Consider the following 17,478-nt stretch of genomic DNA (forward strand, 5'->3'; position numbering starts at 1 on the left):
GAAAAAGGGATTCTGGGAACTATAGGCCTGTAATTTTAACATCTGTTGTGGTCAAAACTTTTGAGGGTTTCCTGAGAGAATCTATTGATCTAATCTTAATGAAAATAACCTCCTGACACAGCAACAACATGAGTTTATGCAGGATAGGTCCTGACAGACTAATCGGATCAGCTGATCAGAGGTCAGTATTAGATTGGACCGGGGTGAGCCTGTGGATGTTGTATATCTGGACTTTTTTAAACCCTTAAGGACCAGGCCAATTAAATTTTTCCATTTTCATTTTTTCCTCCTCGCTTTCTAAAAATCATAACTCTTATATTTTCATCCACAGACCCATATAAGGGCTTGTTTTTTGTGTCACCAATTTTACTTTGTAACAACATCACTTATTATAAAATGTACGGCGCAACCAAAAAAATATATATTATTTATGTGGGAAAATTGAAAAGAAAAACGCAATTTAGCAAATTTTGGAAGGTTTTGTTTTCACGCTGTACAATTTATGGTAAAAATTACATGATTTCTTTATTTTGTGGTCAATACCATTAAAATGATACCCATGTTATATGCCTTTTTATAATTGAACCACTTAAAAAAAAAATATCAAACTATTTTAACAAAATTAGTATGTTTGAAATTGCCCTATTTTGACCATCTATAACTTTCTAATGTTTTTGCGCCATGATCTATACTTTTTAATAGTGCCACTTTAGCTTATATTTTATACTTTTTATAAATTTTTTATTATTTTTTTGGGAATAAAATGTGGCAAAAGAAGCAATTTTGAGCTTATTTTTTATACACTTTAATAGTAATTTGCTTGCTCATACTGTTCAGTAATATGCATAGGGCATAGCACTGATCAGTGTTATTGGCTATCTACTGCCCTGGTCTGCTCGATCTCAGACCAGAGCAGAAGACACCTGGAGACGGACGGAGGCAGGTAAGGGGACCTCCGACCGCCATTATGGATGATCCGATCCCCGCGGCAGCACTGCATGCGATCCGATCATCCATTTAAAGCCCTGCACTGCCGCAGATGCCGTGATCTGTATTGATCACGGCACCTGGGGGGGGTTAATGGCGGCCATCCGCGTCATCGCGGTCCGATGCTCGTGGTCATGGCGGAGCGTAAATGAACATCCTGGTGCGTTAATTACCACCGCACTATGGCGTACATTTACGTCCATTGCGGGAGGATATATGTAAGTGGGTTAGCAACTGGCTCAGTGACAGGAAGTAGAGGGTGGGGATGAATGGAACTTACTCTGGTTGGGAGACAGTTACTAGTGGGGTACCATAGGGTTCAGCACTGGGTCCACTACTTTTCAATATGTGTATTCATTTCCTTGTAGAGGGATTATGTAGTAGAATTTTTATATCTGCACTAACATGGGTAAGGTGGATTGGGCATAGACATGGCAAATGAAGAGAAAAGCATTTTTAATAACTTATGAATTGATTTTTATTTTACTTAGTGAAATAAGTATTTGATCCCCAGCAAGATTTCGGGCTCCCAGGTGTATGTTATACAAGTAACAAACTGAGATTAGGAGCACTCTCTTACAGGAATTGCTCATAATCTCATTATGTTACCTATATAAAAGATACCTGTCCACAGAAGCAATCAGTCAATCAGATTCCAAACTCTCCACCAGGGCCAAGACTAAGGAGGTGCCCAAGGATGTCAGAGACAAGATTGTAGACCTATACAAGGCTGGAATGTAGTACAAGACCATTGCCAAGCAGCCTGGTGAGAAGTTGGTGTGATTATTCACAAATAAAAGAAACACAAGGGGGGAGATTTATCAAAACTTGTGCAAAGGAAAAGTTGCCCAGTTGCCCATAGCAACCAGATCCCTTCTTTCATTTTGCAGAGGCCTTGTTAAAAATGAAAGAAGCGATATGATTGGTTGCCATGGGCAACTAGGCAACTTTTCCTTTGCACAGGTTTTGATAAATCTCCCCCAATATAACTGTCAATCTCCCTCAGTCAGGGGCTTCATGCATGGAGATCATGAAAGGGGTGAAGGATCAGCTCAGAACTACATGGGATGATCTTGTCAATGATCAAGGCAGCTGAGAACATAGGGGGAGATTTATCAAAACTTGCGCAGAGGAAAAGTTGCTGAATTGCCCATAGCAACCAATAGGGGTGTGAATCGCCAAGAATTTGGCGATTCGATTCGAATCGCGATACCAGTGTGGCGATTCGATATATCCTGATATATCGCGATACCGTCTAGGTGACGATACATCGCGATATATCCCGATTCTGTTTAAAAAACAATGTTTTTTTTACGCTTTTATTAAAACTTTTTTATTTTTATTTTTTTTGGTACACTTTATTAGTCTTTTAGGAATCATTAGATTCCTCAGACAGATGAATTGAGTTCTATTGAACTCCATTTATCTGCGATCCATTGATAGAGCCTGGTCCAGCCAGGCTCTATCAATGACAGAGCCACGGAGAGCATACACATCTCCCTTTAGATGCCGCTGTCAGCTTTGACAGCGGCGATCTAAAGGGTTAATAGCCAGCCGCGGCGATCGCCGCATGCTGGCTATTAGCGGCGGCCCCCAGCTACTGAGAACAGCCGGGGGCTGCAGAGTATGGAGCGGGCACGAGTCGGGAGCCCGCTCCATACATACTGCAGAGCACCGCATGCTGGATATTAGCGGCGGTGATGCATCAGCGGCCCCCGGATACTGAAATCAGCCGGGGGCCGCAGAGTATGGAGCGGGCACGAGTCGGAGCCCGCTCCATACATCCAGAGCGCCGCCGCCGTGTCAGATCCGGCTGACAAAATGTGGAACTTTTATCTCCTGATGCCCGGGACATGCTTTCTGTGCATCAGGAGATACAAATTCCACATCACTAAAGCGATTTTTCACTTGCCGATACTGAATCGATTCAAAATATTTTTGAATCTATTCAGTTTCGGCAAGTGAAAAATCGCGATAATTGCGGGAATCGATTTTTTCTTACATCCCTAGCAACCAATCAGACTGCTCCTTTCATTTTTGAAAAGGCCTCTGCAAAATTAAACAAGCAATCTGATTGGTTGCTATAGGTAACTCAGCAACTTTTCATCTCAACGGGTTTTGATAAATCTCCCCCATAGTCACCAAGAAAAAAATTGGTAATACACTATGCCACAAGGATTGAATTCTGCAGCACCCCCCCCCCCCCCCCCTGACAAAGAAAGCACATGTTTAAAGTTTGCCAATGAACATCTGAAATGTTTAATCTGAATCAAATCTTGGGTAAGAACCTCCTTTCTGCAGCCAGAGCATTAAAATGGGTCATGGATAAGTATCCCTGCATGAAAATGACCAGACAACAACAAAGGCAACAAAGGAGGTGTTCAAGAAGAAGCACAATAAGGTCCTAGAGAGACCCAACACATTTCCAGACCTTAATCCTATAGAAAATCTGACGGATGTTGGTCAACACCAATTAAACTGGCCGGTTCGGCCAACTGTCATTACTAAATATTTAGGCAGCATTTTTAGGGTATGTATTATAACCAGACACCGCATTATTCTACTGAACATTGAATAAGACTGGATTCAATGGACTTCAATTCAGAGTCCTCATCTTTGGATTTATAAGATGGACACAAAAATTTGGTCTTGTTACAGTTATTTATAACAGCCCAACACAAGTAAATATAGGTCAAAGTCAATTTCATGATAAATTAGTCTTCCTGTTGGACATAGTATACACTCTGACCATGGTTAATAAATAACTACATTGGCCTTTGTCTCAAGAGACAGTAAACCAAATACATGGAAATAATCCAGCAAAATAAATACATTTTCAACCACACAAGTCATCTATTCCAGCTGTGCTGTGTGCAGTCCAACTCAGAAAATATTCCGTCACAACAATGTATTCCTCTGCTTTCTGTATAAATTTGAATACTGTTGCTCTTCTGTGACTCAAAATTGTACATTATCAGAAAAGTTTTCACACTAAAAGACATTAGTGAAAAAAATAGAACTGTCTATATGGTCTAACACAAAAGAAGCCAAGTGAACATCTGTTGAACCCACCGATATCGGTGGGAGAGGCAAAACCTTCCAATAGGTATGGGAGTGTTGGAAATTTCTCCTGATGGCCCATGTTGGGGAAAAGAAGGGATGAGAATGGATGGAACAGAACTGGATGTGTCACATGCATATACACAAAAGATCTAGCAGAACTGGTGGGGTTACGTGTGCCAATAAATATTAAGCTTTAAAGGGGGTACTCCGGCCCTGAAACATGACGTTACGATACTCCGGCCCCATGGTCACCACCCGGCTGTTTGTGAGCTGGCACCGTGGCGTAAAGCTCCAACAGGTGGGTGGCGAATACAAGATTGCGGGGGTCCCCAGCTTATTTGGATAGGGGATTAGATGTCACAGGCCCGGAGTATCCCTTTAATGTACATAAGACCAGATATAAAGAATCCACACTACTATAATAATGTATATATGTTTCTACAGAAGGCATTATCAGGATGAAGTAATGACTACATCATTATTTGTACTGCGTTAATGATTAAATGAACTGTAGGTAACTGAGAAAATTTACTTGGCCATTAACTAAACCACTCCTCCTATAGCAATACAAGTTTGCAAGGAGAAATCCTAGGATGTGATAGAAACATACAAAATCTCCAACAATCCATAGCTGTCAGTCTACCACTGGCCTAAAAACTACAGTTTTCCACATACTCAAGTCATAAATCTGCCAAATTTGCCTAGACCAGCTGACTGTCTGAAAAATACGGGGGCCTCTCAACAAGAGAAAGATTGGGCATGTTGGATGTCAACTAGCTGGCCTTTTTGTTCTCATAGACATAAGCTTACCCCCTAGTCTGCCCATTGAAAATACATGAAAGGTTTGGTGTATGAGGAGATGTAGAGAGAACTTTTGGCTGAACAAACTTATGGCCGACAACTATTGAAGGTGGAGGGCCTATACGCTAGGTTCACAACTGCATAAAGTTTTTGGTCATGTGATGTAACATTTTGTCTGGCATTTTTGACTGAACCCTTTACAGAGGCTTTCAATGATATTTGCAATACAGGTGTGAACCCAGCTTAATCCAACCACAAAAATGACAGCAGCACCATATTACATGAATGATGTAAATTATTTAAAAAATTGTAATACTGAAATATAAAGGAGGTTATTAAATTCTCTCTCTAAAGCAGTATTGTAATTTTAAAAAATCTACATTATATATGTATCTTAGATTTTGCAGTATGCTGCTGTCATTTTGAGGTTTGCACTATTTCTGCCATGGAAGCATGCTGACCAATTAAATTTTTTTTTGTCCAATCTTATCCAGCCATATACTGGTGTGGTGCCACATTAACACTTCTAACCCTACAATTAATGATTGCTTTGCTTGGCCTTCAACCTCGATACTTAAACCTCTTTTGCTCCTTTTACTCTTTTTACTCCTGCCCACGGCTTACCTGTTGGGTCCGAGGTTACCATTATTACATGTTCTCCATCAACTCATCTTACAGCTTTTCTAACCATCTGGACTTTGGGTTATATCCCTGTTCCTCTGTGGTTTACAACCTCCATATACTAGAATGTCATGAGAGTATATGACTAGCATAGAATATGACAACAATCCCCTGTATAATATTCCAACTCCCTCACTCATGATTAAATAACCCTTTATTTTTATCCTACTACTACTACTACTACATGCCATTCATAGTACCACTGTCCCTTTATGTGGCATAATGGCATTTAGTCATCACGGACACCAGCTCACATTAAATTTCCACCACTGCCCAGAATACTTAGAAGCTATGTATAAGATTAAAGGCTGATTTATAGTTATTTTTTAGTTTGCACCTTTCTTGCTCATTTTTTTGAGAATTCCTCCACATGTGTTACAACAAGTAAAATGCCAGTGGCGGAACACATGCCATGACATTTTGTTCCATTGATGGCATCATAGGTGTTATTAAAAAGGTACCAGGAGCATCAACGTGAATCATTCCAGCTCCACCCTATCAAATAAATAAACATTATCTATGAATATACAATGGGTGAAGAGAAAACACAATGCTTTTTATTCTAGCACAGACTTGTATAGCCTGGAGTAAGTGTATCCCAAAAGGGATGCAACAAAAGCATTGTTTATTGTAAGTATAATACAATTTTAGCATCTAAAGCCAACTGGGTTGGCAATTATATATAAACAAGTAGACGACTTGAACAGTCTCCTTCCCTTCCCTTCCCCCTCAATGTCTGCTCAATGCCATGAAACACAGAAACTTGTAATTATTTGCACAAATACAACAGTTCTTCAACAATGTCAATATTAAAGAGGAACTCAGGCCTAAATTGGAGCAGGAAGGGACTGAACTTTTGAAAAGATGGTTCCAGACCAACTCAGACTTCAGTTAGCAGCAAAGTGGAGCTGCAGTCACCTGCGGCCTCTTCCATGAATACACACGCCATCATCACCAATGTGGAGCAGAGGTTTAAAAAAATTAGGTTGCTTTCAATTTTTTTCCCCTTGCCAACCTTATTTATTAGCTATTAGTTTTTCTGCCGTATATGCTAATTAGGTACTAGACTGTCACCACTACTGAGTTCTCAGTGGGGAAAGAAGTTGAAAGTCTAGGCCCACTTTAGCATACTGTTTGCCGGACATAATACATCCAGTAGCTAGTAGTGAATATAGGAGCTCGTGATTAATGAAAGGACAATTTCAACCAAAATGATCAATAGTCAGGGGAAATAGAACAATAAATGATCATTTTAGTCAACTGATGACAGACAGTAATTGTCTGGAGGAAAAAAAAGTCAGCCATGTTTGAAATTTCTGGCTGATGGTGTATGGACTAAAGATCTTTCATCTGACTAACTCTAAGGATAGTACATTCTCAGAACATTCCAAGAAAGATCATTCATCCTTTGTCTGGTGTCATTGATTATGTATGGCCAGAGCGAACAGCTATAATGGCCAATATGAACTATAAGATGTGTTTGGCTGTCTGCGAAATGATCATTCATTAGATGATCGATCATTTAACGGTACTACCATCAACTATCTAGTGTGTATGGCCACCTTGAGGCTTAGCTCATACATTCAAAGAAAGCCACTATCAAAAACAGTAGCATCCCCTATCAAACTGACTGGAGTCCACCAGTTTTAGTTTGTATATGTAATATGTTGCATTTAGTAGAGTTATAAGAAGGCAGCCCCCAGCACTAACATTATACATAGAATACCAACATCTGTGTGGGTACATATCTGCATTTACCTGAAGCATGAGCTCACAATCCTCCCGGCCAACAAAGATCATCTCCCGGGGCAGCCGATGGCGAGTGCCTGAGCTGCTTACCAGGAACCATGATGTGACGCTCATCTTGTTTCTTGACTAAGCACCTACCATGTAAACATCCTGTGCAGAGAAAAACAAAGATAAATTGAGTATAATACTGTAAATCTTGGCCAATTGTAGTTTAGCTAGACAAAAGGCACAAATGCATAGCTAATATTTTACCATGCACGACTGAACTACAACAGAATACACAGCGCTGTGGGTAAATTAATACATTTTATAAAATACCAAATAACTTTTTAAATAACTGTACATTTTACCAGCTGATCCCATTGTCCACCTGGGTGCACTCATGCACTGCTGCCACAAGGACAAAATAATGTCCACATGTGGTGGCCAACGATGGCATGATTTTGCTGCCAATACTAGCCACCACATGTGGGTGCGGACTAGTCTGCATGCAGCAGCCACATCAGTTGAAACAAATCTCCAGTTTGCATGACTATCTTAAAGGAACACTCCATGCTGGAACCCTCAAAAGGTGTCCTCTTGCTTGCAACATTGTCTTATACTAGGTGCTTGGTATTACAACACAGTTCCATACAAATGAATAGTGCAGAACAGTAATACCTTAAACAACCTATGGATAAGAGCGATGTTGGGGAAAAAAAATGGAATCCACCCCTACTCCAACTTATTGGTTCCCCATCTGTGGTAAAAAGGCTGAAGCACAGCTGACACTTCTACTATGTATTTTTCTATTTTACATCCTCTTCCTACAGAGTGTGGGAACAAGCAAATTTATATGTCACGATACAAAGAAGGATTGAGAAACAAGGACACTGAAGCAGGTAACAAACACATGATATTCAGCGTGTGGTACAGATTGTGCCCTGATAAAGATTTTGCATTGTCTAGGAAAATTTAAGTCCATGAAATTCGAGTTACACCTCTCTCCAACAGCGAAGATGCATTTGGATGTGTGTGGCACTACGGCTATACAAGTTTCTTTTAGACTTTTCGACGACTGGACAAACTATGTGAAATTAGGACACCTCTGCCTTTCATATGCTGATACACACGTCACACCTGTTCTACCAACATTCCCATGGTCGCCGTCACGTGAAACCAGATCTGTTCATTGCACTAGAAATGTTTATCGGTAGAAGGCACAGGTTTTGTACATAATTCATTGTGAAGGTATTCATCCATTCAGGGTGGTGTCACACAAAAGTATTCGGGGCCACAGACTTGACAACAATATACCTGGTAGAGATTTACAATAGCATTTGAATACTAAGATACTATAGATATGCAATAGTGAGAGGCTTGGCCGATTCACACAGGATTTGCGGGAGGGCAGGTGTTCTCACCTGATATTTGGAGAAGGGCAGGTGTTCTCAATGCGGAGAGGAGAAAGCCCCCATCAGGCACCTCCAGCAGCAACATATATAGCCAAGAACAAAAGGTTGTGCAATTAAAACACAACATGCTGGACCCATTTCACTACTGTGGAACATTGGGAGCTTTACATACACATAAGAAAATTAGTTGGTTCCCGCTAAATCAGTGGGTGCAGCCAGCATTTATATAATCTCAGAGAAGAGCTACTAAACAAGGACATGGATTGCACAATAAAACTAACCAGAAAAGGTTAAAAAGGACATTAAAGTGGAACCCCGCCCCTCGACATCTTATCTGCTATCCAAAGAATAGGGGATAAGATAACCCCCCCCCCCCCGCAATCTAACATTTTATTTCCTATCCTTTGCATAGGGTAAAAGATATCTAGGGACAGAGTACCCCTTTAACATGTATAGCTTGGAAGAAGACAAAGGGAAGTAAGTAACACAGTAAAAGAGGAAACAATATTTAAAAGAATAAAAAACTACCACAAGAGGACATAGTCTAAAAGGGGTACTCCGGCACTGAGACATCTTATCCCCTAGCCAAAGGATAGGGGATAAGATGTCTCACTGTGGGGGTACCGCCGCTGGGGACCCCCACAATCTTGTATTCGCCACCCACCTTTTTGAGCTGCACGCCGCGGTGCCAGATCACAAACAGCCGGGTGGCGACCACGGGGCCAGAGTATCGTGACGTCACGACTTTGCTCCCGTGTGACGTCACCCACCGCTATGCAAGTCTATGGGAGGGGGACGTCTCACGGGGGCGGAGTCATGACGTCACGATTCTCCGGCCCCGTGGTCGCCACCCGGCTGTTTGTGAGCTGGCACCTCAGCGTGCAGCTCAAACACGTGGCGGGACAGCGGCGGGACCCCAGCGGTGAGACATCTTATCCCCTATCCTTTGGACTGGGGATAAGATGTCTCAGGGCCGGAGTACCCCTTTAAATTAAAGTGGCAAAGGTTTATGCAGTAATATCAGGAAGTATTACTTTACTGAGAGAGTAGTGGATGCATGGAATAGACTTCCGGCAGAAGTGGTAGTTGCAAATACAGTGAAGGAATTTAAGCATGCATGGGATAGGTATAAGGCTATCCTTCATATAAGATAGGGATAGGTATAAGGCTATCCTTCATATAAGATAGAGATAGGTATAAGGCTATCCTTCATATAAGATAGAGATAGGTATAAGGCTATCCTTCATATACGATAGGGCCAGGGACTAAGCATAGTATTCAGAATATTGGGCAGACTAGATGGGCCAAATGATTCTTGTGGTAGCGGGGTGTATGTGTGGTAGCGGGGTGTGATGAGGGCAGATGTTGTTACCCTAGGGGCAGATGGCATTAACCTCTGGTATTCGTGACGCCAGGGTGTGTTTTAGCCTAAAATCACCCGAAGGTATACCGCTGGATCCTGGGCCAGGCACGGGACAATAAAGACTCCAACGCCAAGTTACAGACAGCGGTAACTTTACTGAGGGTAGACAGTTGGTAACGTCTATACCAGTGACGTGCTGGGCTAAAGGAAAAAGAAAGTAAACAGCCCGGCTGACCGATCAGCTGTTGCGGAGCTCCGGGGCAACATATGGACGTAAGTAAAAGTTTGTTTTGTCTTTTTTTGCAGCCCGGGCAGGACGGAATAGAAAAAGTCTGCGCTGGACATCTCCTTTAAGGGCTTGCTGGGACTTGTAGTAGGACTGGACAATTGAATGCAGACCACGCTGACTTGACAGATGACAGGGACTGACTTGACTTGACTCAAAGCTGTGACTTTAGCTTACTTGACTTGTTGGTGGCTGCAGGACTGGACTTTGAGGTCTCCAATACTCTGGACACACACACTAGACACGACTGCACTGGACCTCAGCAGGAAGCAAGAGCAGAGCTCAAAGAGAAGAAGATAGCTCCACCCAGGGCTTATATGGGGGAGACTAGCAGGGAGCCAATAGGTCACTCTTGGGATCACCTGGTCACTGGTACCTCCTGGGTAAAAATCACATGACATATCACACACATGGTATAACTCTTAAAGATACAACACATTTTATAATACAATACACTGCAGAACATGTGTACAGGGGGGGGGGGGGGGGACAGGTGCAAGGGGCCCTGGGGACACTGAAGGAGGCTGCCTGACAGGACAGAAAGGGTACGGGGCAACAACTCCTGTACTGGGCAACCACATATGTATCTTGTCCTTGATGGCCCTTCTGATCCTTGAAGGCCCTTTTGTCTCTAAGGCACAAGGATATCCTCCTCCTTTTAAAGAGGGGTTGTGATGGACTGCAGCATAGTAAATCTTTGGGTAACAGAAAGCATAGATCCAAAATGATTTGCCTCTCATAGGAGGAGAATAAGTAAAATGCTTAGAAGATTGCATGTCTCTGTTAAACTCCCCCCAAAAAATTTAAGAATGCTAAAATAGAAGAATTGCTACTTACTATTAGTCATCTTCCACTCTTCACAGAGCGAAGGCAATTGAAGATGCATGGCATAATTGATGCACATAATATATCAGATATGCCAAGAATTAGCATTAATATGCTGTGTGGCATTGTAATGCCAGTGTGAAATTGAAAATTATACATATATTAATATTGTGGTTGCTAACATTTTTACTGCATAGTCACAGCATTTAACAGTTGGTTAAAAAGTTCCCATGAATGACAATGTAAAAAACTATTCTGCTTGTTCAGAATGACTTGTCACGTTAAATTGTTCCACATTATGTACAACATTATTAGAGGGATATTACAATATGGAAAAATCTAATTAGTAGAAAACTATCAGGTCAGTGCTAACCTTCAGGGAACAAGCCCAGAACTGGGTCTGCCAAGAGGAATGAGCCCAGAACTGGGTCTGCCAAGAGGAATGAGCCCAGAACTGGGTCTGCCAAGAGGAATGAGCCCAGAACTGGGTCTGCCAAGAGGAATGAGCCCAGAACTGGGCCTGCCAAGAGGAATGAGCCCAGAACTGGGTCTGCCAAGAGGAATGAGCCCAGAACTGGGTCTGCCAAGAGGAATGAGCCCAGAACTGGGTCTGCCAAGAGGAATGAGCCCAGAACTGGGTCTGCCAAGAGGAATGAGCCCAGAACTTGGGCTTCAGGATCTTTGTTCTCAGGAATGGTAAGGATCCCAGCAGTTGGACAGCTATGGACCAGACATTAAGTTGTTCTTTAACAACAACAAAAAAAAGTATCAAATGTATATTAAAAAAGAATGTTGCTAGTGTTAAATTCCTATATATCTGATAATACGAATGCCCAGTAAAGACTTCTAAGAAACATGCGTGCACATTCTGTTGGTTCAGCATTTTTGAATTTTCTTTTAGATCAAAAAGTCTTTAAAGGGGTATTCCAGACATTAAAGAAAACCTAGCCTTATACACACTAGTCAGGCCACATGGTAAAAAGTGTCTATACCAAGCAATAATTCCTGTCCTCATTCACAAAAAGCCATGTAAAATACACCACAAGGAAAATAGGGTAAAAAAAATGTACGTCACACACACACTTAATGCAGAAATATGGTGCATGAATGAATAAATATGCTGAACTAAGAAATACTACAAAAAATGCAAGTATGGACAGCAATATAGAGGGGGTAACCAATCAGCTTGCTCCTTTTATTTTTAAAAAGACCTCTGCAAAATAAAAGAAGAAGAAGCGGCAATCTGATTGGTTGCTATGGGCAACTGGTCAACCTTTCCTTTTTGCAGAGATTTTGATTAATCTCCCCCAAGGAGTGTAGAAATAACAGTTGCATCCATTCCTTGTTGCCTGATGGAGCCTTAAGCCCTTCTGTCATATTATAAATATATATAAAAAGACACCGCTCCTTATTATAAACGCTACATGGTAGGTGGTGGCCCTGTTACCTTTACTCTGGGGTCCAAAAGCTAACAGCTACACCCCTGCCTGTAGGATAGGTTTACAGATGGTTCCTGAATCTCGGAAATCCCAGGAGCAGATACGTGACGGCATCTCATGATAGCTCCTACTATATTCTGTGATCATTTAATTATAGAAATGACTACATAGATCCTACACAGCGGATCAGTCAAATGGAGCACAGACACAGAGGTTATACCTTTATCTTTAACAGTATCATTCAATATGAACATGTCACTTGGATGTTCAACAAGGTTTAAAGTGGTGAAAAATATATAGTTTTCCAGACATTAGAAGAGCTTCACAGGGCTCCAAATGTCAAATGTTGTGCCTGCTTAAGCTCTCTGAAGTGCTCCGATGTGAAACGGAAATCCTATTTTCCACTGCACGTGAAGTGGTTATGCAAGAGCTTTTAATATTTTCACGTTCAATGTTTAGAGGTTGAACCACAAATGTGTCTCTGTAAGCTAAAATGCTCCAAGTTACGAAGAATATCTAAAAAGGTTTACAAACCTTCCATTGGGAAGGTCAGTGTGGGAAGCATTTCAGTTTTGGTTAGATACACTCAAATACATGAGGCCATAACTTGCTGCCCACATATTGCGGCAGTGCCAATGGTTACATGGTAACAATGATGCCAACAGGTTCTTTACGTACTAATGGGATTCTACAGTCTCGGACACCAAGAAATAGCTATAGACATTTGAGAGCTGTTGGCCCAAAAATTAGCTTCACCACTATGCATATGCAGTATTTTCTCCATCCACGCAAGGGCCTTTTTACTCTCCTCACTGGTCATTAAAGGGGTACTCCTGCGCTTAGACAGCTTATCCCCTATGCAAAGTATAGGGGATAAGATGCCTGATCGCGGGGGTCCCGCCGCTGGGGACCCCCGTGATCTTGCACACCGCACCCCGTTAGAATCAGTCCCTGGAGCGTGTTCGCTCCGGGTCTGATTACTGTCGATCACGGGGACAGAGCATTGTCACGTCACGGTGTGATGTCACGCTCTGCGATCAGGCATCTTGTGTGATTTCATGCCCCCCCCCCCCCCCCGCGCGATCAGGCATCTTATCCTCCTTTGGATAGGGGATAAGATGTCTAAGCGCCGGAGTACCCCTTTAAAATCGCTTTAGGGAAAAAAAATTACATATCAGATAGCTCGTCAGGGTATACCTAAGTCATGAAGGCAAATGGACACTATGAAGAATTTGAAAATTCTAAAATTACAGAGTTGAGATTGGGGGGGCATAGCAATTTTTGCCGTGACAGGGGTCACATGACCAATGATCACTGTGATGCACTGTGTGGATCACGCCACGTCACACCTAAAGTATATGAGGGTCACACTGTCACCCAACAGTGTTAAGTAATTCATCACTTGTGAATGCAGTGTGACCATATTTACTTACCTTAGGCGTGACACCACGAGGTCCCCACATTGTGGCACTGCCATCTCTGTTCTCGTTACTCCTGTAATGGCTAAAATTGATGTATAGCTCCTGACTTGAGAAATATGTATAGGATTGCATAGGATATAGATAGAATTGTGTAAGGTCATAAAATAGTACCGAACCAGCCCATAGGCTGTATGTGGTATTGCAGCTCAGCTCCATTCTCTGGTTTCAATATCAGATACAGTTGTTGTGTTGTTTTCGAAAAAAAAAAAAGCTTTAACGTTTTATTACCTGTACACCCCCTTTAAAAACGTTCTTTTAAAATTACTGTATTCAGATGAAAGACAGATTAAAGGACAGGAAGTATGTGTAGAACCTGAAAGGGGACTTATCCATCTGGGTTTTATGCAAATATCTATTATTGGAAGCAATAAGATTAGTGTCACCTTTAAAGTATGGAAGCTCCAGATGACTTGATGAGTACTCATTACCTGCTAGTAAATGTTTATAACCCATTCATTAGATTGGCCAGGTACAGTATTCTATAATGATGGAAAGTGACATTCCTGTATAGTTTACATATCATACATACTATATGGCCTGAATCATACAAGTGGTGAAGTACATGTTTTAAGAAAAATTTCCCACCCAAGTTCTGTCTTTTCTGAATGACTGTGTCTAGTTGGGTCACTCTCCAGTAAACTCTGTTGGAGAATAGACCCTTTCTTCCTTTCCCTATAATAGAGTATAACTATGCAGGTGCAGCAGCCTCTGTGCCAGAACAGAAGACCCAGTGGTTATAGGTTATAAACATCTAGGATGGGAAAAACCTCTAACTTTGTCAAGCATACAACCTCTGGTTCTAAAGTTCGATATTCTTCTTCACTCCCTAAAAGTATACTTAGGGTAGAGAAAGAGTCCATGTCAGATCGATGCAGGGCACAATTGTGGGTAAAATGGTGGACTACAAGCATGTGGCTTTTCAACTGTGAGTTGTACATTGGTACTGCCTAACCTCAAGTCAGCAAAGTTACTTGACCGTTTGGTTTACAGGTTTCTATAAAAAGACTTTGGAAACTGCACAGTAATATAAACAACATGCATCAATGCAGAAGTCATTTCTGTGTCTCCTCAAGAAGAAAAAATAAATAAAAAATCTTCTTCATCTTCTAAACCTTCCCGTTATCATGCTGTGGAAGAAACCAGTGATATCTCAGGGGACAAGAGATAAGGAAGATTCTGTAATATAGGTTGACTCCAAAGAACACAGGGGGAGATTTATAAAAACCTGTCCTGAGGAAGAGTTGCCCATATCAACCAATCAGATCACTTCTTTCATTTTGCATAAAAATGAAAGAAGTGATCTGATTGGTTGCTATGGACAACTGGGGAATTTTTCCCTCTGGACAGGTTTTGATAAATCTCCCCACAGTTCATGTTCACAATAGGACTGATACTAAATGGCCACTGACAGATCCACAACAGTATATTGTTACTAATAAATGTAACCCCTTGTAATATGGTTGTTAAAATTTTTTTGGGAATATTTGATAACGAAAATGACAAAAAAAAATCGTGAGTCCCCATACCTACTAGGACACTAACCAGACCTGAAGCAGCAGTTTGTCCATGAGTCATCTTTTGTCCATGACTCATGGACAAGCTGATGCTGCTGCAGGTCTGGCAAAAAGATGAGTTATGGACAAGGCTGCACGAGCAGACACACCAATCACCTCCCACCACCACAAGGGAGGGACATGCCCCCTTTCTCTGAGTGACAGAGGCATAAAATTATATATATATATATATATATATATATATATATATATATATATATATGGTCAGGATTAGGTACTGAGTAACATATAAACATTTTTTTAATTTTTTTTGTGTGGGATCTGACAGGTACGCTTTAAAAGGAAATTCCAATACACTGGCACTTCTTTCCAGCATAGACTTGCAAGAATGTATTGAATCTTGTAAAACCAGAAATATATTATGGAACAAGGATATCCAAGTTAGAGCATGACATTATCCAACATCTGTAAGGTGGTGTAACTGCTGGATTAAAGGATTTTTACCTTAGTCTACATGTGTTAAAAGTTTGCTGAATATTCCCTAGACACATACAATGGAAATGTCATGTATGTTCCCCCTCCAACATTGTTGTTCAACCAACTTCAAGTTCTAAAGAAGCCACCCACCTGCAAACTTATGCTTTGTTGACTCACCCACAATCATTATGGCCAAACTTCTATAAAAGTTCATTGGCTATGAACAGTTTTCCCCCTTACATCCCATAGAAACAAACTATGTGGCTGTCCCTTACATAGATGGGGGTCAATGCCGGGTTGGTTTAATCCCTTTTGCTACACGGTGAGGTGAACTTATGCAAGACTACCCTCTCTAATGTAAGTGCATTCCTAGGATGTACAGAATTGGCCCAAGTCAGGGAGGGGAAAAAACCCAGGCTACACTGTCACGAGTGGCAAAACATCTGAGACTAGGATTCCACTGAGGTTTTTGCGCTGCTTTTTTTAGGATTAAAAACGCCAGAAAAACTGCCACTGCAGTAGGGATGGAAAAAAAAATTATTTAACTAACTTTTTATTTTTTATAACATTTTTAGGTAGTACCTGTACTAATGGACAGATCACCCCAGGTGTTACTCCTGACACCCGATGCGATCGTCCATAATATAGCAGAGATGTGGAGCAGCTCTATACAGCGTTCGCATATCTGCACTATACACCGGCCAGTGATGGGAATAGAACATCATTTTTCCGCCCAGGGTGGGGATTGGCTAGATGGTTGCAGCCAATCACAGCTCTCAGCGGGAAATATGAATCAGTGATGTTCTATTCATATTACTGGCCAGAGTACAGTGAGTACAGAGTACATGTGAGCACAGGAGAAAGCCGCTCCGCATCTCTGCAATAGATAGGACGATCGCAGCGGATGTCAAGAGTGACACCCTCTGTGATCTGTCCTTAACTGCGGGTACTACTACTCCCAACATGGAGCACACTCTGCTCCATGCTGGGAGTTGTAGTACCTGCATTAATAGACAAATTGCAGCTTCTGACACCCGCTGTGATCCTCCTGTATAATGTATTCATATTTCCCACAGAGAGTTGTGATTGGCTGGAACCATCTGGCCAATCACAGCTCTCTGTGGGAAATATGAATAGGTGTATATACCGTATTTATTGGGGTATACCACGCACCCTCACTTTACCAAGGATATTTGGGTAAAAAAAGTTTTTTTACCGAAATATCCTTGGTAAAATGAGGGTGCGTGTGTGTGCATGCGTATACCCTGATACACCCCCAGGAAAGGCAGGGGGAGAGAGGCCGTCGCTGCCCACTTCTCTCCCCCTGCCTTTCTTGGGGGCTAGAGCCCTGCTGCCGCCGCTTCTCTCCCGCTGGCTATCTGCGCCGCTGCCCCTTCTCTCCCCCTGACTATCGGCGC

The 17,478-nt window shown here is 41.8% G+C and overlaps 1 protein-coding gene across 16 annotated transcripts in view; it reads right to left on the reverse strand.

The window, feature by feature from the left end:
- The window catches only part of CEP170B (centrosomal protein 170B), a 162,604-nt gene that overhangs the window by 75,434 nt on the left and 69,692 nt on the right, over positions 1-17,478 (reverse strand). For all 16 annotated transcript variants that reach the window (XM_056546565.1, XM_056546564.1, XM_056546566.1 and 13 more), the window contains exon 2: positions 7,291-7,431. In XM_056546565.1, the coding sequence (XP_056402540.1) occupies positions 7,291-7,395 (105 nt within the window). In that variant the 5' untranslated portion in view covers positions 7,396-7,431. The remainder of the gene's footprint in view (positions 1-7,290; positions 7,432-17,478) is intronic.

This window comes from Hyla sarda, chromosome 11 (assembly GCF_029499605.1).
Source record: "Hyla sarda isolate aHylSar1 chromosome 11, aHylSar1.hap1, whole genome shotgun sequence".
NCBI lineage: Eukaryota > Metazoa > Chordata > Amphibia > Anura > Hylidae > Hyla > Hyla sarda.